This window comes from Physeter macrocephalus, chromosome 20 (assembly GCF_002837175.3).
Source record: "Physeter macrocephalus isolate SW-GA chromosome 20, ASM283717v5, whole genome shotgun sequence".
NCBI classification, from domain to species: domain Eukaryota; kingdom Metazoa; phylum Chordata; class Mammalia; order Artiodactyla; family Physeteridae; genus Physeter; species Physeter macrocephalus.
This window is the reverse complement of record NC_041233.1, coordinates 23396137-23422437: the sequence shown is the minus strand read 5'-3', so window position 1 is coordinate 23422437 and position 26301 is coordinate 23396137. Positions and strand designations below refer to the sequence as shown.

At 51.8% G+C, this 26301-nt stretch overlaps 1 protein-coding gene across 1 annotated transcript in view; it reads right to left on the bottom strand.

Annotated features, from left to right (window-relative positions):
• CDH23 (cadherin related 23) overlaps positions 1–26301 on the bottom strand; it is a 377990-nt gene that overhangs the window by 196076 nt on the left and 155613 nt on the right. The window contains exons 9-10 of the mRNA XM_055081216.1: positions 6439–6551; positions 4574–4762 (exon numbers count right to left, since the gene is read on the bottom strand). Of these exons, the coding sequence (XP_054937191.1) occupies positions 4574–4762; positions 6439–6551 (302 nt within the window). The remainder of the gene's footprint in view (positions 1–4573; positions 4763–6438; positions 6552–26301) is intronic.

Genomic DNA, 26301 nt, shown 5'->3' with positions numbered 1-26301 from the left:
AAGGGAGTGGGTAAGGATATGGCGGGGATCCAAGTGGGTGAGTGTGTAGCTACTCCCTGTGGCTTCTGAGAACAGCAGCCAGGAGGAGACAAGAGAACGCCCAGCAGCCAAGCTGCGGGAATGAGGCTGCCGAGGCCTTTCATTTGAAACTCAGAGATGAGCTCCCATACCAAGGCTGACTCCTGGGGCCTTTGCCTTGACATTCTTTTGGTGTGATGTGCATTCCAACCATCTATTTGCATCTCAACTGTCACACGGTACAAACGGATGGTTGTTGGTTTCAGCCCACCCTGTCCCTTTCTCCTCTGGCTTCGGTAAGTTTTCTATAGCCCGGCAAAGGGGAAGAAATTACTCAGCAAGACTTGACAATAGGGATGCAGGCCTTGGGACAGAGAAAGGGCCTCTTTCAAGCACCTTTGTTGTCTTGAAGGGTCTCGCAGAGCCTGAGGTTCAGTGAGAGGCTGAACAGAATCTTGGATGTGGAAGGGATGGCAGGCATTATCTAGTCTTTGTGAATTCGATGAGCATCCTTATTAGGAAAGACGGCCACAAAGGGCTGACTGAGAGGTTAAACTGCTTCCTCCTTCCCTTCCTGTTTTCCATCAGCACCCTCTACTGCCCCACAGTGGACCTTTGAGGTCACCTTCCTACACAAACTCAGCCGGATTTAGGCTTCAGCATAAGGGTACTGACTGATGATCCAGTTTGGATAAAGCCCTGGGCCACCTCATTGCTTCTTTTATCATTTAATCATGTTTTAAACTCAACCAAAATAAACTTCTGCGTGCCCCCCAAGTGCCAGGCAGAGTATGAGGCACTGGGTTACACTGGTGAGCAAAAGCAGACCTGCTCCTACCTGTGGGTCATTCAGCCTAATGGGAAGACAGACACTCTTGAGACCACCACACTAATAACCGCAAAATCACACTCATGATGAGTGCAAGGGAGAATCTACAACAAAGGGATCTGACCTCTCCTCATGCTCCCTTCCCTTCTCCAGATCTGCTCAATAAACATTTTCCTGCCATACCTAGCAAATCCAGAGTCACTTTCAACCCAGACACAAATCCCAACAGATGGAGTCTCCCCTCAGAAAGTCGGGAAAATGACAATTTAAAAAAATCTTTTACAACAGCTCTTGATTCCTCTTTGAGGTTCTCTGATTTTTCCCAGACACTGGACGCTTGGGCAGCACTGCAAGTGCCTGTGGCTGCTGTCTTTTGTTCCTGTTGGTGATGTGGCTGAACACTCCACTTTGGGAACCTGGGGCCTGACCATCAGCACCAAAGACTAGGCTTTGGGAGCATTTACCTGGCCAGATCTGAAGCCCTCCAGAGTTTTGGAGAGTGGAGAAGAGATGGGAGATGCAGAAGAGCAGGGCAACTGAGAAAGCAATTTCTCTCTCTCTCTCTCTTATTTAGGAACCAGCCCAGGACCACAGCTGGGGTGGTTTGGATGCTGCCCTATGGGGAGACTGGAAGATGGTCCAGGTGACCTTAGGGTGGGAGAGTCTGGGCTGCCTCTCCTCCTCTCTCTGCACCTCACTGTGCCCTGGAGAAGTGGGACCCTGTGGGGAGGAGGCCAGTCCTCTACTGTCAGAGACACTGGCCAAATCCCAGGGGAAAGCAACAGAGTGGTCCCTGGTGGTGCTGGGCCTCCTGTTCACAGTGGGCGTGCTGATGGCTGTGTCTGAGTGGGGAGGGCTCACTAGGGCGGGCTGGATCCAGATGCCCCTCAGCATTCCTGCAGATGCTTCAGACGGGCTTCCCGCAAAGGGAGCCCGAGGTAAAACCCAAGAGGTCAGAGGAACCTTGAGATCCCTCAACAAGTTGCAGGGCCCCGGGAATTCTGGCCCTGCCGGTGGTGATGTCCCTGGACCCATCTGGTTAATATCTGTGTGTGGCAGGCACCATGCTAAGTCCTATACACGTATCATCTGATCTCCTCCTCTCCACATACCTTGTTGATACCCTCTGTGGCAGAGACAACTATTCAGCTGCTTTCCCACATTCCCCAGCCTTCAGGCAGTGAGGTGGGGGCAGCTAACTAGTTCTGGCTGATGGGCCCTGAGTAGAAGTCACACTTCTGGGATGAAGCGTAGAGGAGCTGGTGCTCAGCCCTTTAGCTGCCTCCTGCTTCCTGCAGCAACCGCGATCCTGCAGAGTGTGCACCTGAGTGACCACACAGAGGAGGGTCTCCCTGCCCACCCTTGCCGGACAAGTAGTCCAAGTGAGAAATAAACTGCCCTTTCAGGGTTAATTTGTTCCTGTGATAGAAACTGACTTATATATTGTCTTTTTATTTCTTTTTTACACAGATGAGCAAAGTGAGGCTTAGAAAGGGTCAGTGACTCACCCAAGGTCACAGAGCTAATAAATGGCAAGGCTGGCCTTGAACACAGGCCTCGGCTGATCCCTTGGCTTGGCATTCAAGGCCCCCCGAGGCCTACGTCCCAGCCCACCTTGCCAGCAGCCCACTGCACAATCCCTGATCAGTTGCATGGGTTACTGCCTGTTCCCTCCATCTACTTACAGGTTTCTCCCTCCCGTCCTCCCTGTGGGCCACAGCCTGGCCCCCACCACCCCTCCTGAGGACCCTTTCACCATCTGATTTATACCCCAAGGCTCAGCCCTAGTCCCCCCTCACCATAGAGTCTTTCCCGATGCTCCCAGCCCCTACTTCCCCCTTCCTCAGCTGAGCTCTGGAGCCTCACTGCCTATAGTCACTGGACCCTGGACCCATGCTGCTTCCAGTGTCTCTCTTCTCTTGGGCATTATTATCAGCCTGAAATCTAGGATGGGATTTTCTTCTGAGGTTCTCATTCACACAGTGGTCTCCAAAGGGGGACCTGCACTCCCAGGGGACACAGGATGATCCACTGGGGTGTGAGAAAATGTTAGAATCTGTTTGTATACTTGTTTGTCTCCACCTTTTAAACTTTCCACATTATTGTATATGTTTTAAAATTACCTATTACATTTGCATAAACACATTTGGCCCCATGGGGCAGGGACCATGGATTCCACTTCCTGGACTCCTTGAAGTGGCCAGATATAGCTGCTTGTAAACAGTAGATGTGGACTTCCCTGGTGGCACAGTGGTTAAGAATCCACCTGCCAATGCAGGGGACACAGGTTCGATCTCTGGTCCAGGAAGATCCCGCGGAGCAACTAAGCCTGTGCACCACAACTACTGAAGCCCACGCGCCTAAAACCCGCGAGCCACAACTGAGCCCATGTGCCACAACTACTGAAGCCCGTGTGCCTAGAGCCCATGCTCCACAACAAGAGAAGCCACCGCAATGAGAAGCCCACGCACCACAACGAAGAGTAGCCCCCGCTCGCCACAACTAGAGAAAGCCCTCATGCATCAACGAAGACCCAACAGAGCCAAAAATAAAAAATAAATAAATTGAAAAAAAAACCAAACAGTAGATGCTCAGTACATACTTCAATTATCTCAGACAGGTAGGTATGGAAAGACTTAGCAGGAGATGGAGGCATGTGTGCACGCATATATGTGTACACACATGAACAGAAACGTGACTGTGCACGGACACACACACACACACACACACACACACACACACACACACACACACAGGCCAACTTGCCCTTGTGAACCTGAGTCCTTGGGGGGACTGTGTTCAGTTGAGAGAAGCTGACAGGAGACAGGAGAGGGGCCAGGAAGTGAAGAGGAACCGGGCCTGGAGCAAGGCCAGCGCGGCCACGTGTGAGGAGTAATTGCAGAGAACACCTCAGGCGGGAAAACCTAATGGAATTCCTGAGCAGAGTGGGCCAGGGGCGCAGTGGGAATAAATAGAAACCCTATTAAGGTTGTGACTGCTGACGGGCAAGGGGCGGGGCGGGGAGGAGGCAGGCTGAGAGGGTCCTGAAGGGATGGAAGCTGCCCCGTCCAGGCCCGGTCCTTGGCCTAATGACGCAGGGCATAGCTAGGCTCACTGGAGCTGCAGCCCTGCCGGAGCCTCCTCCCTCCCGTCCCTCTTGAGCTCTCTCTCACTCGTGGCCCATGTCCCTCCCTCTTAAGATTGGCCTCAGCCTGGCTGGCCCTTGGGCAAAGGGGATGCAGGTGTCCTGGAGCCTCTGGAGTCTCTTTATGGCCTGGGATCCTCTGGAAGGCACTTACACTCCTTGCAAGGAAAAGGCAGGGTCAGTATTACCCCAAAAGCAGGAATAAGACTTTTCCCAAGTCACCATTTATACAAGAGCCTCTACCTTTTAAATTTTATATTTTGTGTGTGTATGTTTTAAAATGTACATGCTAGGTTAGTATGATGATCATGTATATACATTTCTAAATATAGAACTATACATTGGAGGTGTGTGCTCAAACATTTTTTACAGGGTGTATGGGGGGGTTGGTCCAAAAGTTTAGAGACTACTAATTTTTGCAGCCTTATTTATCCTCAGAACGTAGCAGGGGAGGCTGCAGCAATGTTTGTTTCTATTTTATAGATGGGGACCTGGGAGCCCAATGATCCCTGGCATCCCTTCCGGGGTTGCACAGCCCAGGCCGGGTGCTGGGCTGGATGGCCATGCATTCTGGGACTCACCTCATCCTTGTCCACCACCTGGATAAAGAGGGGGAGGGCAAAGCCGACCTGTGCCAGCTCAGTGATGGCCACGCTGTACTCGGAGCTGTTGAACTCTGGGGCATTGTCATTGATGTCAATCACCAGGATGTTGAAGGTTGTGGTCACTGTGGCATCAGATGGGGTGCGGTCGTCATTCAGCTCTGTGCCCTGCAGATAGGGGAATAAACACCCCAGGAATGAAGGTGGCCATAGTCACAATAAAAGTCATCATTTATCAGGGCTTTCTCAATGCTGGGCACTGCGCTTTATGTGAATTATCCCATCGAATCCTCACCATAATCCCAGGAGGAAGGCTCTGTCATTAGCATCCCCGTTTTACTGATCTCCATTACCAATGGGGAAACTGAAGCTCAGAGAGGTTAAGTAACTTGTACAAGGACACACAAAGTATCAAACTCAGGCAGTGGGATTCTAGAACCAAGGGGATGAGGTGGGGTGGGGAAGACAAGATAGATATAGGGGTTCATCTAGGGGCAAAGGGAGAGTCTTTATTCATTTGGCAAATGATGAAACTGAGGCCAAGAACATTTGTGCTAGCAGATAATCAAGAATTAATTCAGCATCTGCTATGGACTGAACACTGTGCTAGGCACTGTGAAGGTCTGGGTTGGACTCAGAAATAGATGGACTCAGACACCTGGGCACCCAGTCTCTGGGCCAGAGTCCTTGGGCCACAAAATCCCCTTTCCCAGTCCCACCCCAACCTTTTGAACCAGAATCTCTGGGCAAGAGGCCCAGGACTAGGTATCTTTTACCAGCTCCCCGGGGGATTTGGAGTCACAGTCAAGTGTGGGAACTCATCCTTATATTTTATATAAAGATGGAAAAGCTGAGCTCAGCGTTGCACAGTGAGTTGGCGCTGGGACTAGGGAGCAGCTCTCTCCATTGGAGCTGCCTGCCTCCGTAGGAAGGGAGCAGAGACAGGAGGGGAGGCTGGGAGGGGGCCTCGGGCTTGGCTCCGGATGGGGGAAAGGCCGTGTTAGCTTGCCCTCCCCCTCTGGCCCACATGTGCACATCTGGGTAGAGAGGACAGAGACAGTGGGCGAGTCAGGGCTAATCAATCCATTGCTGTCACAGGCCTTCTCAAGGTCAAGGAGAGCAACGAAGGGCCAGGCTGCACCATCCTTCCCATACCAATGGAAGGGCCTCCTTCCCAGAGCCCCTCTCCTCAGTCCTTGTACCACCCCCTCCTCTCAATCGAAGGCTGGGGCTTGGGAGGACCCCTGTGGCCCAGGCAGCATCTGTACCCTAAACGGGTTTCCCAGGGAATGCCTCAGCAAGTTATTGATTTTAATTAAAACCAATCATGAGTGGCAGGGGGCTATGGCTCCATCACACTTTCCGGGGTGGGGACCACCACAGCTTCTGCCCCCTGCCCGCTGCATTGCTGCTTCCTAACCAGGTAATAGCCCCAGGGAAGCCACAAGAATTAGAAATGGGAGAAAACCCCAGAAATGAGGTAAACCTAAGAATCTGAGTTGGCTATATTAGAACTTGAAATCATGGGATAATAGAGAGGACCACGGGGTGTGCACCCACTTGTGCCTCCTCACTCCTGAAATGGGAATGAAAGTTGCAATCCTCTGCAGTTGTTGATAAGGGCTGAGAAATGCCCAGCAGAGGGCCCCTGACAAGCCCCACATGTGACAAGCGTTGGCCCTTCCTGACGGGGGCCCTGGGTACAAGCCCCGGGAATCAGTGCAGGGTAAGGGAACAGAAGTGACCCGCCTCCTGGACCCTCCGCCTGGGCACCGCTGGAGGCTGGCACCACAGCGTGGGCATCCCCTCTACCCATGATGGAGGCGCTCACTGCCCACTCTCACCTTCACAGTCAGGATGAAGCCATGGCTGTACAGGGGGTTCTCCCGGTCCAGCAGGCCGTTCAAGGTCAGCGCCCCGCTGATGTAATCCAGGGCAAAGATGCTGTTGGTATTCCCTGCAAGAGGGAGAAGAATTCAGGGTGTGACTGGGGCCCAGGGCAGGTGGATATGGGGCTGGGGCCAGGGCTCTTCTCTGGATATTAAGGACTAATCAATAACTTAAAATGAGTGCTGGCTCCAGGAGTTCTGCAGAGAACTCTGGGGTACAAAGGAGCATATAGCCCAGGCAGCAGATGGCCCTGAATCACCGGATGAGAACATTACGCCCATTCAATCTTCCTCAAGGCTCTCTGACTGAGTCGAGGAGAAAGTCTTGGTTTGGTGCTTATATGTCTTTAACAGCCTGTCTAACACTTGCTTCTTTTCCTTTTTAACAGAGAGAGAGGCAGGCTTCAGGCTCAGGGCCTTTCAAAGGGAGCAGTACCCAGAGTGAGGACTCAGTGACTGCTATATCTGAATATTTGGGCCCCCCCCAGAATTCATATGGTGAAGTCCTAACCTCCAAAGGTGATGGCATTAGCAGGTGGGGCTTCTGGGCTTAGGTCATGAGGGTGAACCCGTCCTGAACGGGATTCGTCTCTTATAAAAGAGACCCCGCAGAGCTCCCTTGCCCCTTCCACCATATGAGGATTCAGCCAAAAGGCGCCACCTGAACCAGGAAGAGGGCCCTCACCCGACCGTGCTGACACCCTGATCTCGGACTTCCAGCCTCCAGAGCTGTGAGAAATAAATTTCTACTGTGTATAACCCACCTAGTCTGTGGTCTTTTGTTATGGCAGCCACAGTGGACTAAGGCAGTAGCCTTGTTTTGTTCCCCTTGTGCTTATTTTTACGGTCATTTCCTATTCTATTCTGTTCTTTCTAGTCTATTCTATTTTACTCTACTTTTCTATATGGCAGTGATATAAAGTTTCCTTTTATGATAAATGTAAGTTAAAAACAAAATTCAATTTTAGAAGTATTTAAGTATTTATTAAAATTTAAAATGTGTATTTAAAGTACTGGCAAAAATCACGCACAAATGGCACTGGCTCAAATGTACCCCACCCCTCTCTCACCCATCAGCTTTGTCTTATGCTGCCCCACAGGTACCTGGCCCTCACAGTGGCTTCCGCATGTTCCGCAGATCCACTCCTGCCTCCTGTCTTTCATCGTTCACCTTGTCTCTCAGCTTCGCTGCCCTTCCTCCCACCCAGTGCCAGCCCCTCCTCCTCTTGCTCCAGGAAGATGGTCCTAATCTCTCTCACTTACCCCTCCGGCCCTACAAGGCAGTAGCTGCTGCTCTGTTTGTTCCCCATTTGCTTCCTGTGTGTTAATGTGCTCCTTTCACCCAGCCTAAAAGTCCCCTGAAGATGGGGGGCTTTCACGACCGTTCCTCAAGGTACCTGGACAATGCTGGGCACACAGTGGCAAGCATGTTCCTGAAGGATGGCTGCTTCCAGCCCACCTGGGCCCCCATACTTGCCCTTGTGCCCTTCTCATCAGGCTGTGAGTTCACTGGGAAACCCTCAATTCCACTCCCCTCTCCTCCTCATTAACCAGTGTGTTGGTTCATTCAAATACTCGCTCACTCACTGCCATTCATTCACATATTCAGCAGTCCCCTGGACGGGTTGTCCTATGGCCAAGCCCTGTGCTTGGTGCTGTGGGGGACGCAGAGGTCACCCTGCCAGGATTTCTGACGCTGAAGCACTTGCAGCCTCGTAAGGGAGCTCTGACACCCACAAGAATCAGCATCTCAGTTCACAGCAGGGAGAGGCTGTTCACACACAGGAAGGCTCAAAGAAGGAAGGCTTCATGGAGGAGGTGACATTAATTCCTTACACCATGGTCTAGCTGTGTGACCTTGGGCAACTTATCTAACCACTTTGCATCCTGGTCTCTTCATTTGTGAAATGAGGATAATAGTGGATCTATCTCATAGGGTTATGAGAATTAAATGAATGAGAAAAAATATATACACATGTACAGGCTTCAAACAGTTCCAGGCACAAAATAAGTACTTCATAAATGTTGTTTGAGCTGGACCCTGGGAATTGGGGAAGGGGGTGGATGGACACGGATTCCATAGGTGGGAACTAACATCCAAACCTCCAACACACAAGGTGGACACCAGTATCGCCCATGGAAGCTGCTGTATCTCTGGACACCAGTATCGCCCATGGAAGCTGCTGTATCTCCCTGCTCTGCCCCTTCCCCGGCTCTAAAGGGATCCGCACACAGGCTCATATCCTCTCTTGGATTAACTAGGGCAAAAGTAGAGGGGAGACAACGTCCTTCTCTAACTTTAGGCTCTGAGGCAGGGGCCGTTCTCAGCCCCCCTGTGCTGGCCGGCAAGGTGGCCCACTCCCAGCCCACTGCAGAGGTTGTCTGAGGCAGGGGAGAGACGGCTGCTGACGGCAGAGCCCGGCCGGGTCTCACGTCACTCTCAGAGTGTGGGCTTTGGGGACTCTGACCTGGGCCAGGCCAGGGAGGGGACGTCACTCCAGCCTCCACCTTGCCTAAGCCTGCGTCCTGCGGCCTGGGTACCCTCCCGCGGGCTTTTGTACAGCTGCCCTTGTGTAGTGGGGAGGAAAGAGTTGCAAGGAGGCATATACATGCATGAATACAAAGGAGTTTTTTTAGCTAGGAATTCTGCTGCTGGGGAAACAAGAGGACATGTGCTTTCATCTGCTCATCATTAGCTAATCCACGCAGCAAACAATTATTGAGCTCCTACAGTGTACCTGGGACACCCTCCGGTGGAGGACGTAGCCCTCAACCAGGTATTCCCATGAGAGGGTGGTCGGTGCTGAGGTGGCTGAAGCATGGACAGCGCAGGGTGCTTTAGGGGCTGGGTCCTCGGAGCCCCTAAATGCTGAGCTGCAGGGCTGCCCTGAGGCAAGACCTCCAGCCTCTTGCCTCTCACACCCTCTTCCCCACCACACACAGAGGCATGGGCCCCGCCTCCTCAGCACCCCTGTCCGGCATCCCATCATTCCAGAGTTTCATATAAATTTATTCTTCCCAATAAAGGAAGCTATCAATGTTTACATGTGATTCAACTTTTATCTTTGCCAGTTTTTTCCTATAAGTCATTCACAAACCAGAAGCCTCTTGTCGAACGATGCGCTGTGGTTTTCAGTTTGGAAAATAAGGTTATCACCCCTGGCAAACTCAGTTGGGTCCTGCACTCAGCACCTTTGCCCTACCCATGGCCACAATGCCCATCCCCAACTCCGAGTCTGTCCCCAGAACATAAAATACCCCTCTCCCAGCCTAGGCACCTTCTCCAACCAACCTGCAGGCAAATACCCCTCAACTGGTACAAATTCAAACTCAAGGACCCTCCCCCCAACACACACGCGTATGCGCACACACACACACACACACATACAAACACATTCTTTTTCACACATCTATCTGTGTGGAGAGTTCACCTCTCAGCCTCCTGCAAAGTATGAGTGACTAACTGCCAGGACCAACAGTCAGAAAGGGTTACACCCAGGGAGCTGACAAGGCCATCTAAATGAGTCACTGCCTCTGATAGTCCTACTGTCACCATGGCAACATGGGCACTCACTGGGATGCTGGCTTTGGGCAGGGACAGGAGGTGAGCCCTGTGCCCCAAGCAGGGCAGGTCTCATTCAAAGATTGATTGACTGATCAGATCACTCATTCATTCCAGTTCATATCAAGCACCTACTTTGTGCAAAATGCTAGAGAATCAGCAGAGGAAAGCAGGCAAGGTTCATGCCTTCAGTCTCACACGAAAGAGCTGCATTCAGAATAAAATAACACTATTGAGTGTATAAGAACTTGCTAAGCTAAGGCCCCTGAAGGAAAGCAACGTGGAACAGAGAAGCAGTTATGCCCTGAGTTCCAATCATGGCTCTGCTACTAGCTAGCTGGGTCACCTTGGTCAAGTTACATATCTGGGCCTCAGTTTCCTTGTCGATAAAATGGGAGTAATAATAGTACCCACCCCAGAGTGTTGCTGTGAGGATTAAATGAGTTAATACAGTGTCTGGCACATAGGAACCTCTCAATAAATGTTGGCCGCCTGTCCTGCACCAAGACAGCACCATGGACCGTCTCCTCCACCCAGCCTCACCCCAGGAACCTGTGCCTAGAGCTTTCGCCCAGCGGGAACACTAAGCCAACCCATCCTCTTGCCAGGAGAGCCTCACAACCAAGGGCCCAGATGTACAAGGTGGCAGCCCTGAGGCCAAGGTTGAGAACAAAACCCTCAGGTCCACAGGGCATCGCACCCAGGGTTCCAGCCTCGGGGTGGGTCACCACTTCCTTGCTTCCCTCCTTTATCACCCCTCTCCCCCACCATCCTCCCTCCCCCGGGGGGCCGTGGGCTTGGAAACCATACACATAAGTTTCTCTGCTATCCTGGAAACTGATACCACCCTGTCAGCCCTCTGGTCTCCCAGACACTCTTTATCCAAGTCCCATGGGGACCAGGGGGCTGGGGGTGGCTCACTGGGGGATGCCTTTCACCTGTTCAGCCCCCACTGCTGAGCAGAAGGGCAGCTGCTTTCCCTGGGTTGACAGGTGCTGTCCTAGGGGATGTACCTGGTAGGGGAGGGGTCCTTGCAGGGAGTAAGGCTGCACCTTGAGCACCCTAAGACTTCTGGGAACTGGTGACTTAAAGCGTTCGCACAAGGGAAGAAGCAGGTCATTCCTATAGCTCTGCTGGTTCTCTTGTGGGACAGCCACATCCTCCAGGAGCTTCAGGCATCGAGACCTCTTCATATTTGCAAGAGGGAGGTTGAGAAGATGTGAATCAAGTCTGCAAAAGCACAAAAGGCTGCTGAAGGGAAGTCACAGCCCTCTTTCCCCTGTTTATTAAAAAAGAGTAGCTACAGTTTGTTGAACACGTCCCTGTGCCAGGCACTGAGCTAAGATGTTTGCACAATTATATTACTCAGTCTTCACAATAACTTTAGAAGAAGACACCCTGTGTTACATGTGAGGAAGCAGGCTCAGAGAAGTTAAATAACTTGTTCAAGGTCACATGGCTGGTGAGTGGCTGGCCTGGAGTGAGATCTACGCCTCTCTTTTTCTCCCTGCAGGCGTTTGCCCTACACACAGTAGGTTTGCACCCACTCTGTACCTGGCCCGGTGCTAAGGGACAAGGAACAGGGCGAGACAAATAAGAGACTGTTATACTTCATAGAATGAGGTGGCTAATAAATTGCTTTTTTCTCAAGAGGGAGTCCTAGTTAAAAACTCTCTACGTTCTGAAAAGTCCTAGGTAAATTCCTCATAAAATGATAAGAGTTTTATGTAGCAGCAGAATGTCCACGTGGCGATGTCCTCCAGGAGCTGGAGGGGAGGGGTGGATGGGGACTAGAGTGGGAAGACAGGGGCTGCCAGCACAAAGGTGGTGACATATATGAGGCACTGGCAAGCCGGCCTTTAGGGCAGACCTATGGCTCCAGTGAGGAGGCACAGGAAAATGTAGATAGAAAGGCAGTGGTCAGAGAGGCAGATGGGAAACCAGTATAGAGCCAGGTGCCCAGAGGCAGGCCAAGGGGAAGTTCTGAGAAAGAGATGGTTGACGGGGTCAAACAGTGCCGAGAGAGGCTCAGGATAAGGAAGATCTGGCGAAGGTCCCCCATTTGGATCCTCAGATGCCCCTGGAGGTCAGACTGTGAGATACAGTGGCTGAGGGGTGCCCTGGGGACTGTTACTACAGGTGCTGCTGCCCGGAGTTTGGTGTAATCAACAGGGAGAGAGGCCGAGTGGCGGCTAGAGGGCGCAGCAGAGTCAAGCAAAGGGCTTCTGTTTCATAGATGGTCAAAGGCAGCGGGAGAGGGAAACTAGATTGGAGGGTGTGAAGGTGAGGGTAGATGGTCAGACTTGGAGAGAAGGAGGGTGGCTCTCTCTTTGGGCCTTGAGGGCTCACCCTCCCACCTCCTCCTTCCTTCAAGGCTAGCAGCCTCTCTCCTTCCCCAGGCGCCCCTCCTCCCGGCCCCTGCCAAACCTCATCGCTCCCACATCTTGTCCCCTTGTTATCTCGCCCGGCAGCATCTTGACCCATGGCAGAGCTGGGTCTGGGCGAAAAGCAGTTTAGTGAGTGGCTGATGGTGCGTGTGGGAACACAGGCTGATGACTTTCAATTGCTTTGTCTCCTCTGCTGGGCTGACAGCAACCCACTCTTGCTGCCCCCAAGTTAAAGGAAAACCAATGGCTCCCACCTTGGTCCCGTCTGTTCTTAAGGTCCATTACCAATGTCACCAGCCTCAGGAAGCCAGTCCTGGAGGTTGCGCCCTCTCTCACTCCACTGAGCCCCAGAGCTGGGCTGGCACCCTCAGAATAGCCCTGTGCTGTGGGACCTCCCTGGTTCTCACACCCAGCGTCGCCTAGAGAGTAAGGGCTAGGGTGTCCTGCTTCCATTCCCATGGTACCCAGAACAATGCTCATTACCTATCTGTTGGATGGCCTGAAGGTTCTTGCCCCCCACCCCTGTAGGGATTAGGAAGGGTCAATGAGCACACACTAGGTGCGGGCATACCCTGAGTCTGGCCATGCTGGGCCATGGGGATGAGAAAAGAAGAAAAAAAAGCCATGCTTATGAGGAGCTCATGATCTATTTGGTCTTCTGGGCCCACCTATCATTCCACTCAAATGCTAGTTGCTGAATGGATGAGAGGACTGGTGGGACCCTGATCCCTCACCTGGCCTCTGACTCGTTTACCCTGCCCTCCCCAGGCCCAGGGCCAGGGATCCTCCCCAGGGAAGTGAGCAGAACTGGGATACATGCCCCCTTCCCCCTGGTGTTCCCTCTTTCAGCCGTAGTCTCTGCCTGGAGTCTGTTACATCAGCACCCTAGTGAAGACTGCCTACTGTGCGTGAACTCGAAGGATGCAAAAAAGACCTGACCACCAACAACAGATCTGCCAGTTTCCAGCTGTGAGACCTCCCTCAAATTGTGAATTCCTCTGAGCCAAACCCCTCATCTGTAAAGTGTGGATAACAGCTCCCACCTCACGGGACTGTGTGAGGATCAGGCGTGGTCATGTATGTAAAGCACCTACAGTGGTACCTGTCTTGGTTCCCGTCCCTTCTTTCCCTGCTATGCCTGTTTTCTGAATACAAGAATTGGACCAAGTTAGCCCCAACTATGGCCCATCTTATCCAGAATGAGTCAGGAGGGGCCCTCCCCACAATATCCAACATGCATCGTGCCTGGCGCTGTGTAAAGGTTTTTTTTTTTTTTTTTTTTGTATATTTATATAGGATGTTACGAAAAACGTGAATGAGCTTTTTGGCCAACCCAATATATTTCCATTTTCACAAAGCTCCCATGAGACAGGTACAATTATCCCCATTTTCCAGATGAAAAAACTAAGGCACAGAGGATAACTGGTCCTAAGTCATAGCAAGGGGCGTAACAAGGAGTTAAACTCAGCTCTCACTAAGCTAAAGAGTTCATGTCCTACCCAGAGGCCCCTGGATTCCCCCTGCCCCCCCCCCACGAGGGGTAGCTGTTAAACAGCAACGTGTGTGCTGTGTATGCTGCCTGGGCCAGTGGGACAAGCTGGGCTGCAGGCCCATCGCTGTCCAGTGGAGCCATATAATTCTGACTGGTACAGACTGTATCACTGCATAATGAAAATTGGGAGTCAGCCTGAGATATGGGCTTTGGGCAAGATATCTTATGAATTAAAAATTGTTACTTAGCTGCCTGCTGACAAAGGGGTCCAAGTCCCGGGTGGCACCTGGGCTGGGCTGCATTGAACAGCTCTGTGACCAACATATGGCAACCAGCGGTGTGGGTTACCTTGGCTTTCTATCAGAGAAGGAGATGCAGGCTGAGAGCTTGTTGCCCCACCTAAGGACCATCAGGGAGGGGGCAGATTAGGCCTACCCCCTCTCCAGAGCTTTCCCTGAAGCTGCCTGGAATGCTCACCCTGCAGATCTCTGTGGGTGCCTTGTCTGCATTCAGGTCTCAGCTCAAAGGTGGTGGTGACCTTTGAGGGGGCCTCAAAGGAGCCCTCTCTAGTCACCCCACCATCCTACTCTCACCCTCATCACTCTCTTCTCCGTTATCCTGTTTTATTTCCTTCAAACCACTTCTACCTTCTGAACATCTCTTTTCATCTGTTAATGTGTTTGCTTATTGTCTGTCTCCCCACACTGGAATATAAGCCCTGGGAGTGCAGGGACCGGTTTCCCCAAGTGCCCCTGGTGATACATAGTAGGTGCTCCACGAAGGCTTTTGACCGATGCATGGGCTGCAGCAGGGGTGTCAGGGCGCCGTTCTGAGACTAGTGTAGAAGGTTACAGGACAGAATGGTACCAGGGTGACTTATAATGTCGCACATCACAGAGACCACAACTGCACCAGGGCTATGAGGAAGAGTCAGCCAATTAGCAATTCCAACTGGGACTATCACACCCACCCTACCACAGTGACATGTTTGTGTGAGCTGAGTGCATCTTGTTAATTACAGTTATTACCGACCAGTCAGGGAAAGACGATCTTTGAGCCCCCAGCAAGCAGGTGGGAATTGCAGTCTGCTCGTCTTGTAGGCGTTTCACCAGAACGACAGTTTTCATCAAGCTCAAGTACACCAATAAATGATCACCTCTCGTAATAAGACCACAGACTGGACTCTGACTAATCTGGCTCCAAGTTATGAAACATTAACCTGAGTAGCCAAGGACAGTAAAGCCTATTATGTTAGGGTTGCTAAGGGTCAGGCCAGGCCCCCTCACCTACAGCAGCATCCAGCTCCCCACCTATAGGGAGAGGCGGCCCCTGGTCCTCTGACGACACTTCAATGGGGATCAGCAAGACATTGCCAGGGGCCAGGGCTACGATCAGAACCTCCTGATTTCCTGAAAAACCTTTACTCTGTAACCAGGCGAATTTCTCCAAAGGGAATAATCATGGATGTGCCCACAGGTGCAGCTGCCAGGATTTTCACCGTGGTGCTGTTTACTGAGGAAAACTGGGAACAACCTAAATGTCCAACAATAGGGATTAATTACGTTATGATATGAAACGCGGTCATCCACTAAAAATAATGTTGCAAAGAGAAGTTTGTGACTTGAAAGATATATGTTTCAGACATTTTCCCCCCAAAGGAGTCATAAAATAGCATAGTTCCATAAGACACATTTTTTGTTGCTGCTTAAAATATATATATATAGAAAAAGGAATGAAATGTTGACAAAATGTTAACAAAAATCATCTCTGAGTAGTGGTGTGAGAGCAGTGTTTCTCAACCTCAGCTTCCCATGACATTTGGGCTGGATAATTCTTTGCTGTGGGAGACTGCTCCATGCATTGTGGGGTGGTTAGCAGTATCCTTACCCTCTAGCCACTAGAAACCAGTAGCACCCCTTCTCCCAGTTGTGACAACCAATAAACCTTCAGACCATTGCCAAACGTTCCCTGCGGAGAGGGTTGAGGGGGCCAAAATCATTCCTGGTTGAGAACCATTGCTCTAGAGCCATTTCAATGTTTCCTTTTTGATTTATGTGAATTATACTTGTAAAAAGAATTAATATAAGTACCTTAAAGCGTAATCCCCAAAGTTCTAGAACTCGATAGTGGTGATGGGGGTACAACATTGTGAGTATATGTAATGCCACTTTAAAGTGGTAAATTTTATGTTACTTATATTTACCACCAAAAAACCCCCAATATTTGATGATGTATGTCTATGTGTTCTAAGTTGGTGCTAGATGTGGGCTGAGTCAGAAACGGATTCACATTAATGAGTAATTCTTACTCTACCTGGGTTACCACCGTGACTGACAATAATTTGCTGAATTTAATCTCCCTGAGGACAGGGACCTTTCCCACCATGGTCACCGCTACCTCAGCCGGATGAAGGAAGGGATTTACTCAAAGAGGAGTTTGCAAGGTACTGGAGGGTCTGAACAGCAAAAGATAAGGTCTCGGCGCCCGGGTGGCATCGATCTAGGCGAGGAAGCTCACGGGGCCCGGGGCAGGGGATCCTCTGCCAGGCCTTGGAGGCCTGGGTTTGGGTCAGTATGGAAAGGGGGAGGGCATTCTGAGCAAAGGGCTGGAGGGGACAATCACTTCCAAAGTGGGGAGCCAGTGGGACAAGCGGAGTTCACACGAAGTGGTGTCAGGAGTGGCTGATGCCAGGAGGCAGGACCCTTGAATGCCGGGGAAGTAGTTTGGATTTTTTGTCCACAGCCGTGGGGAGGCCCTGGAGGCAGGAAGGCCTGTTGGTGGTGAGAGCATGGACTGGGTGATGGCAGTGAGAAAAGGAGCAATAACCGGGGCCACTTATTGTGGGTTCTGAGCACTTCCCATGTATTGGTCAATTACTCGTCATGGCAACCCCACATGCCAGGTGGCATCATCACCATCATCACTGTTATTCCCATTTTACAGGTGAGAAAATCAAGGCACAGAGAAATTAAGTGATTTTCCTAAAGTCACACTACCAGTAAGTGGCAGAACCAGGATTCAAGTCTGTCTAACTCCAGAGTCTGGAGGCTTAGTTCACACACCAGGCTGCCCCCAAGAGACAGGGAAGATGCATGCTTCTGCCCGTTGGCAGAGCAATTCTGAGCTCACTGGATTCTCAAGACACCCTGCAAGGCCAGCACTGCTATCAGATGAGTTAACTGAGGCTCAGTCAGGGAAGTGACATGTCCAAGAACACCTGGTTACTTAGTGACCAGGCTGGCATTAGAACCTGGGTCTTTTGGGTCTCAAATGGCCTTCCTAGCTGCCGTGGTCTCTGCTGGGTGGGGCTGGTGCTCCCTTGGCTCTGGGGGCCAGAGACTGGCCAGGAGAAGAACAAGGTGAGGAGAAGGGAAAAGAAGGCTGACTTGCTCACTTGACTGGAGGCTGGTTACCTCCATGACCCCGGGCAGGTGGGCCCAGAACACCCATGCCCAGCCTCAGCAGAAGCCCCTCCTTGGGCCAAGAGTGGGCGCTGAGGTGCACTGGGTCCCCGGACCGGCCCACATAATTCACCTGAGGCTTGGCATTCAAGAGAGCGTCAGGGCTCTGGGAGATTTACAGGCTCCGATAAAGCCATCTCAGCCTGCGCAGAAGAAGCGTTTGATATTTGATAATCTGAAAGGCCTTGTCCCAAAGGGGGAGTGCGAGGGGGAAAGGAGGAGGGTTTTCTTAAGAAAACAAAGAGGACAGTGATCAGGTGCCCACGGAGAAGGAAGCACGAAGGCGGGTATGTGCTGTCATCCTGGTGAGGCCATCACCCCCACCTCCAGCACCCCTGCACGGATCCAGCACTGAGACATGGGAAAGGCAGGCCCAGGGGACGGGGCTTCTTGGGGAGTGGGGCACCAGAGACCACCTACCACACTATAAGGCCTCTCTAATGAGGCACGGGGTGGGGGGCGGGTGATGGGTAATGCCCCCAGGGAACCCACCATCTAAGGGGGAAGACTGGCCAGCCCCGGGGGAAGGACAAAGCATATATATAAAGAAGCTGACTGAAGAACTCATAAAGGACCTGGCTAGATGCACGCTTGTGGGCTTGTGGTCCTCTCTGAGCCTCATTTTCCTCATTGGGGGTGAGAATACCTGTCCTATTCACTTGGCTATTTGGAGGTTCAGTGGGATAAGGGACCAGAAAATGCTTTACAAACTGTAAAGTGCTGAGCCTATGCTGGGTATGTGTCAAGGATAGTGAACCTGGTGCCTGGGGCAGGTGGAACTAAGCAGTGCCTGGAATTTAATGATGTTAGACAAGAAAGACTGGCGAAGAGGGGCAGGGTGGGGTGCAACGCCAGCTGTCGGTGCACACTGAACTTGGTGGAAGAGGAGGCTCGGCACTCCTGAACCTTCCCTTCCAATCCTATTTCCCAGGGTCTAACCTCTTCCTCTAAATGCTGCTTGTTCAGTTCCTTGTCTTGCCATCATCGTGACTGGGAAAAATGTCGGCATCGGAGAGCCCTGAGTTCGAATCCTAGCTCTGCTACTTCCAGCCACGTGACTTTGGGCAAATGACCTCACCTCTATGAGCCTCAGTCTCCTCACCTGCCAAATAGGGATGATAATAATAGAAGGTGCCTCCTGTGGTGGCTGGGAGGAGTCAATGAGACGACAAGCACGGAGCTGGCAGAGAGCAATGCTCCCTGGATCCCCGCGTCCCCTCAGCTCCCCTGCCACTTTCCTTCCCTGAGTGCTGATCCCACAGCTGCCCCTTCTTCGGCCCCAAGTGCCGCAAGTTCCGGAGTGAATGACTTTCAAATCTGGGAAGGAGAGCCCATCACACACACCTTGAGCTGGGTAATTTATGAATCAAATTGTGCTCCGTCAGGGCTCCGCGGCCCAGAAATAGATGTGGTCAGACGAGGTTCAGGGAGCCAGCCTCAGACACAGTTATCTTCATAGAAACTGGCTACCAACTGGCAGAAGCAGCCCAGACAACTGACCTTGAGGGGGTCCCTGAGGGCTGAGAAGTCCCCCTCAATCTGGTCCCTGCTGAGTCCTGAAGAGAGGAGGGAGGTCTGCCTGGGCTCAGGAGGATAGCTGGTGATCCCGGGCAAGTTACTTTACCTCTCTGGGCCTCAGGGTCCTCTCCTGTTTAAAAAAGAGGGGGCTTTTCTATGGCAGCGGTTTTCAAATTTCTTTGTTTTAGTAGCAAATCCTTTAATCAGACAAAATCTTCCCCAGAATCCCAGTATATAAAACAACCAAAACCAGAGCTAGCTGCCCTGGCTGAAGCAGATGAGGGGGCTATGCTGGAGTCCAGCACACTTGGCACCCCCATGACCCCCAAAAGGGGCCCTGAGGGATGGGGTTGGGGGCTTGGGGATTCAGGGAACCTGGAAGTCCCCACAGACTCTTTCAGTTTTAGGAGTCCATGGTTGTCTACAAGTGCTTAGCCAAGGATGCACGGCCTGACATACCATCTGGGTTACCCAAGGACCAATAAACGCTGACCAGGCAGGTTAAGGTAAGGTGTTCAGAGGATCAATATTTTTTCATCTGGGTCAGATCTTTTTGAAAAGGGCAGATGTTGTAGTCCCTAGGACCAGGGCTAAAATCGCAGCGTCATTCCTCATAAGCTGTGTGACTGTGGGCAGCTTACCTACCCTCTCTGCGTTTTAGTTTCCTTGGCTGTTAAAGGGGAGGGGTAATAGTTTGTCTCATGGAGCTGATGGGAAGACGAAAGCAGGTAATGCATCTATTTAGTTCAGCACATAGTAAGCGCTCAGTAAATATTAGTTGTTATAAATTCTTTTGGAGAAGGAAGGAAACTCAGCACTCGACACATCCTTTGCAGCTGAATCCTCATCGATTACTAAACTGAGGTGAGAGGTAAAAAAAAATTTGTCCCAAGTCACATGGCTGGTAAGTGGTTGAGCTGAAATTTGAACCTACAGCATTTGATGGCAAAGCCTGTGTTTTCTCTCCTACTCCTCCCTAGAATCATTGCTTCTAGAAGGCCCCACCAGGAAAGCTCCAGATTGTGCCTGGCCCAGTTTCCTGATGTCGGAGGGTTTTCCAGCATCTGGTCAGTGACTCAGAATGTGACATCAAAACAGATGTTTCTGATCAGGGAATGATGAGGCGGGCAGGGGGGAAAACTACAGATTTACTTAAGTACAAAACCCACTTGACAATGTGGAAAACAAATATTGTGTTCTACTGAATATGAGTCAGAATCATCATGAAAAAATGGCAAATTCATCCTTCAGGGTAGGAGCTCCCATTGTGAAAACTGGAAGGTTGGGGTTTCCCAGAGGGTGTCCCCGGGAACTCTGATGCCTGCGGTATAAGGAAAGGCCAACTTTTTAAAAGTTCTGTGGTCAAATACATTTGGGAAATGCTGAACAGGCATCTTCGCTGCAGGACTTGTTAGAGGCTTTAATGGGCTAATGTGGCTTGTAACTTGCCAGGACAAGGATGTTGTGATACGGCGTCTTTCCAACTTATTTGGCTACAGAATCCTTTTTGCAAAGGCTCTCTTGAGGAGTGGTATGGGAAACCCACTGCCCTCCAGTGGGCTCTCTGAGCATGCAAGGTAGATGTGTCCAGGGTCAGAGATGGAAGATGCTTAGAGCCCACCAGGTTCAAACTTCTTCTCCCCCTGGGGAACTGAGGGTCAGAGATGGTGAGTAACCTGGCTAACATCACACAGCAAGTTAGAGGCAGAGCTGGCACCAGACGGGTCAACCTCAAGTCTGGCTCAAGCCTGGGTGCCCGTCCAGGACACAGTTGGATGTGGATCCCAGACCAGGGGTGGGTCCCCTAGCAGCTTTGGGACCATACTTAAAAAAAAAACTTTCCACTATGGAAAATTTCAAAGATAAACAATGTAGAGAGAAGAGCACAATGGAGCCCTGTGTATCCATCACCCAGAGTCAACAATTATCAACATTTTGCCAATTTTCCTTCTTTTAAACTCACCCCTCCCCCCGGCACTGGAGTTATTAGAGCCAATTCCAGTTCATTCTTAAATACTGTATATGTCTCTGATAAGGACTTCAATGTGGACAGACATGCCACTGTCACATGAAACAAAGCCGATGATTCCTTAATGTCACCCAAGACAGACCATATGCAAGTTGGGGGCCATTTCTGAGGCTGATGTTAGGGTTAGAGGTGTTAACCTTTGCTCCTCAGAGACCCAGCCTCCGAGATCACTGAAAATGAAAGAAAAGGTCCTTTTAACAATACCTGTCAAGTTCCATTTCTTAAGAACAAAAAGAAGAGAAAAAGATCAGAAGTAAATACGGTAAAATGTTATCTGGGTGGTGAATATATGGAGGCATATTATGTCAGTTTCCGTACTTTTCTAAACATTTAATATTTCACATTTGCCAGTGATCCTGGCCCTGCTTCTCTGTGTGTGTGTGTGTGTGTGTGTGTGTGTGTGTGCGTGTGCGCGTGCGTGCGCGTGCGTGCGTGTGGGGTGCGTGGGGTGAGTGGGGTGGGTGACCATTTCATCCTGACAGCCTGGCTTCCAGAATGCCCTCATCCTCCCAGCATGAGCATCAGCCCCAGATGTCTCATTATGTCTCCAGGCCCTGGTCCCATGCGCCACACCAAGTGGATGTTCAGAATGCTTGATGAGTGAGCCCAGCCAGACAGGGAGGGGTGTCCAGAGACATTTCCGTTCCCTTGGCTCAGACAGGCAGGAACTTCTGCTGAGCAAGCAAGAAACAGGAAAAAGAGAGAGATGTCCTTGCCTTTTTGGCCAGGGAGGATGATCAGCCACCACAATCTGTGTGAGGCCTTTGATCACTTTTTTGAAATAGAAAGGCCACAGGTCAGAGTTCAGGGTACTTTCCACTGGGCAACCCTCAGGATGCATGGCCTGGGGTCCTTCTTGATTCGAGGGGCTAGCCTGGGCTACAGACTCCTGCTTCCTTGGCAGGAGGGCAGTTTCTCTGGGATGCTCCCAGCACAGCTGAAGGGATGGGTCCCAGCACAGCTGAAGGGATGGGTACCCTATGGCACCCTCACTCCAAGCTCTGTGAATGGATACTTCTGGGGGGCGGGGAGGGGAAGCAAAGGATCCAGCTGAAGACAGATGGCATCTTTTGGGGATGTTTTGCAAGCTTGAGACTCTCAGGGCCCATGGAAAAGAGGAAGTAAACCCTTGTTTGTGAAGGAAGCTCCTGTCACTGCCCCTGGCACCAAGCAGAGCCTCAGAGCCCAAACACCCTTCATCCCAGGCCAGACGGAGGGCAGTCTTTGACCTTCGGCCCCCCTCCAACCTCTGCCCAGATGTGCTCACTCTCCCTCCCATCAATGCCAGCTGTGGCAGCCCCAGCCTGCAGCTCCCCTGTCCGAAGATGACTTATGGCTTTAATTACCGAGAGCTGGGTGTGAGTGTCAGGAAGGAGCCAGCCCCACCAGGCTTGGTTCCTGTCGACAAGGGGCTGCCAAGTTGGCAAAGGCGGTCCTGCATGCTGCCACGCTGTTCCCCCCTCTCTGGGCGGTGACAAGGTCCTCCCTCCCCTTCTGGGGTGCCTGCAGCCTGCCCACCTGCTCTGAGGGTGGGGTGGGGGAGCATGGATGCAGTGGGGGGTGTGGGCAGAGTGGCTCTGAGCCGGCCCCTGAGAGAGCTTTGTCTAGAGAGTTGTGGGAAGATGCAGGAAGGATGAGCTGGGGTAGGGGAAGAGCAGGCGAGGCCCGGGGGGCTCAGAACAATGACCAGGCCCTCTCGAAGGAGAAGGGCTGCCAAAGAAGCTGGGGTGGTATGGAAGAGTTGTGAGCGGCTGGACAGACAGACGGATGCAGCCAAGATGGTTCGCATGACGAACCCTCCAGATTATCTTTCACCTGGCCACCCTAGTGGGCTTCCAGCTGGTCTCCCTGCTTCTCCTCTTGCCCCCTCTCCAGCCCATTCTCCAGCCAGCACATCTTTCAAAAGCCTGATGCAGATCAAGTTACTCCACTGCAGCGTCTTCCCAGTGCAAATGGAATAACCCCAACTCCTCGGCCTGGTCTGCAAGCCCCTAAATGGTCAGTCCCTGTCCAGCTCTCCGACCTCACTTCCTACTCCTAATCCTCTCTACTACACTGAAGCGTCATCAGACCTCTTTTTCCAATTTCCTGTTTCTTAAATATACACAGCTTATTGTTGTCTCGGGGCCTTTGCACATGCTGTTTCCTCTGCCTGGAACTCACTTCCTGCATAGCTCCACGTGGTTGTCTCCTCCACTGTTGCTCAGGCCCCTCTCAAACGTCACCGTATCAAAAAGGTCACCACCCCAGCTAAGTGGCTGCAGCTCATTCTCCATCATACCTCCATCCCCTGTTTTATTTTCTTGTAAGCCCTTGTCACTCTCTAAAATGATCTTGTGCATTCATCTGTTTGATTGTTTATTTTCTGTCTTTCTCACTAAACTATAAGATCCGTGAGGGCAACAGCTTTAATCTCTCTTGTTCATGGCTGTGTCCCCAGAGCTGATACATGAGAGGGGTTGGATAAATATTTATGAATAATCAAATGAGCCCCAACTCTTTGTGTTACAAAAAGGGACAAGGACCTTCACACTGCCCAGCAAGCTAGAGGCAGAGCCCATAGACCAGAAGCGACTACCCTGACCTCCAGGACCAGATCCCCCTTCCTTGCTCTACTGACCCTTCTTTGCGTGGGGGGTGAGCTGCCAGGACTGCCAACCTCTGCTCCCTTCCTCACCATAAAAGCCCCCTAGGGAGGCAGGCTCCAAGGTCCATCGTGGGGGTTGTGAGGAGCTCCCCCCGCTCCCCCCGGTGATGGAGTGACATTCTCCTGCACCTGTGGTAGCTTCAGGGCAGGGCATGTGGGGAGTGGCGGGTGGGGAGAGCTAGGGCAGAGTAGCTGAAAGAGCGAGCCTGGGAATCAGGTCCCTCCCTCGCTGCTCTGGGCCTTGGTTTTCTCATCTGTGACTTGGGAGGGTTGGACTGGATGGTATCTGGGTCCCTGTGACAGGTGAGCCCCATGAAACTGGGCCCCTGATGTTGGGAGAAAGACAGAGACCGGGAAGGGGACAGGTGAAAGCACGATAGCGCCTGTTCTGCTCCCCTCCCTCCCCGACCCCAGCACCGCCACAGGCTCTTGCCCTCGCCCGCGTTATCGACCTCCCTCCACCTGGAGAGCACCCCTAAATGAAATTCCTATTGGCATGAAGCCTGTGATATAACAAGTCACTCGCTTTGCCTGGGAAATGAAAGATGATAAGGCACAGTTCCTGGGACAGAGGCGATCTCCATAAATCTGCCAGGGTGTGCTGGGATTACTTTGTGGGATTAATTACCTGTCCTTCAAACAAAGACCTGATTTCAGCTGCCGAATGTCCCCAACCTGTGAGGGAGGGAGCCTTGGGCGGTGGCGGGGGTAGGGCCCTGGGCTGAGGGGCAGGCCACAGGGCAGGCTGCACAAGTGGGGCACTTTAAGATACCAGGTCAGCACTTCACTCCTCCTGGAAGACCCTACACCGCTCCCTCCTGCCCAACACACCAAGTCTACCTGCTTCCAAGACTTTCTGCAGCTTGGGCCTTCTTGACCTCCAACAACCCAGCCTCCCCTCCCATCTGTTTCTCATGTCAGCCCCAGGGCAACACTATCTCCTCTCCTCTCCTAGTTACACTCCTACTGCCCAGAACTGGGGGGCTTCCCAGCATGGATGGGAAAAGTTCTATGTACAGTAGACAGAATAAGGACTGGACCAGGAGCCAGTTCACTGTCTACCACTTCTCCAACCGTATGACCTTGAGTACCTTGAACTCTCTCAGTCTCAGTTTACCCACCCATAAAATGGGAACAGCATAGGCAAGGTCTATACATGACAGGGTTCTCATGAAGACCCAATGGGGCACGGTGGCCCGTGGAAAGCACGTGGACTTCAGACTCACATAGACCTGCCATTTCTTGGTCTAGCATGACCTTAAATGTTACATAACCTTTCTGAGTCTGTTTCCTCCTCTGTGAAACGGGGACACTGACAGAGCTTGTTGTCAGCATAAGATACAACCTCTGTAGAGGGCCTGGCATGACATCCTTGGGAGGGATTCCACTGACATCCTCATTACGCTGCAAGAGGAGTGCGGTCACAGCAGCTTTCTGTCTTCTGCTCTCCCCCCAGGCTGGTCCCTTCTCCCTGCTGAGCCCACACTGTGTGCGAACCTCCCTCCTCTCCCAAGTGGAGCCAAGCAGAAGGCATCACTCTTGGAGCCAAGGAACACCAGTGCTAATCACAGGGAGGCTGCCCAGGGCCAGGCTGAACACCAGCCAAGCCCCAGTTAGCTGTTCTGAGTCACAAGGGCCACGGAGGAAAGGCGGTTGGTATAGCCTTTGGTTCCCTGGAAAAATAAGCAGGGGGATGGATTTCATGGTAGAAACATGGATGTTAGATGGTCACCTCTGGGTCGAGGTGGCTGGGGTGTGACAGAAAGGTCCTGGCTGTGAGATAAGGGTGGCCATGCCACAGGTGACTTGGGCAATCCCAGGCAGGCCACACCCGGTTGGCTTCCATGGTCTCATGGGGTGAAATGGGAAGGCCATCCCTCCCTTGCAGTGTCATCCTGAGGATGGATTACTTAGGTGAAGGCCCCTGGCAGCTGCTCAGGCACACATGAGCCCCTTAGGAAAGGATGGCTGCTTTCTAGGTTCCCAGGGAAATGTGGATGGGGCCCAAGCAGGCCTCCAGGGTTCAGAGGCTCATGTCCTAGGGGCCTGGTGGACATGTGGATTCCAGGGGATTCCATGATCACCATGATGGGGAGGAAGAGAATGAAGATAAGAAGGCAGATGCTTGTGGACCCCGAGCCAACCAGGCAGCCATAGGCCAGAGGAGACACGGTCCTGGGCACAGGGTGGGGGACAGTGGGTCAGACAGCAAACGGAAGCTGATCTGGTTGGTGAGCATGAACCTCCCATGAGAAAAGGAAAGGGAGTGACCAACCTGCTCCCATCAGCTCAGCAGACGGGGCAAGTTGGGTGGTCAGGGAAGGCTTCCAGAGGCGGTGAGTGGGAAGGTAAGGTTTGAAGGAGGGGCGGAGTACAGAAAGATGGATAACAGTGGAACCGGCAGACTAATCAGGTAAATGGGATGACACAGACTCCTCTCTGCTCTTCCCAAGTGCCCTTCTTTCAAGAAGGTGCCGTGAAAAGCAGTCACTTCTCCTGGGTGACGTGAATGGATTTGGGAACAGTAGTGATTTACTGAGCATTTACTATGTGCCAGTCATTGTGCTAAGTAAGCACTGCCTTCTCTTTTAGGCAGGGGTTTGAACGTCAATTTACAGAAGTGATATGTTGTGGTCCCACAGGCAGTTGAACTTGGAGTTAGAATTTGAACTCAGATCTATCAGATCCAAAGCCCTTAGCTGCTACCTCAGCATACTAATGC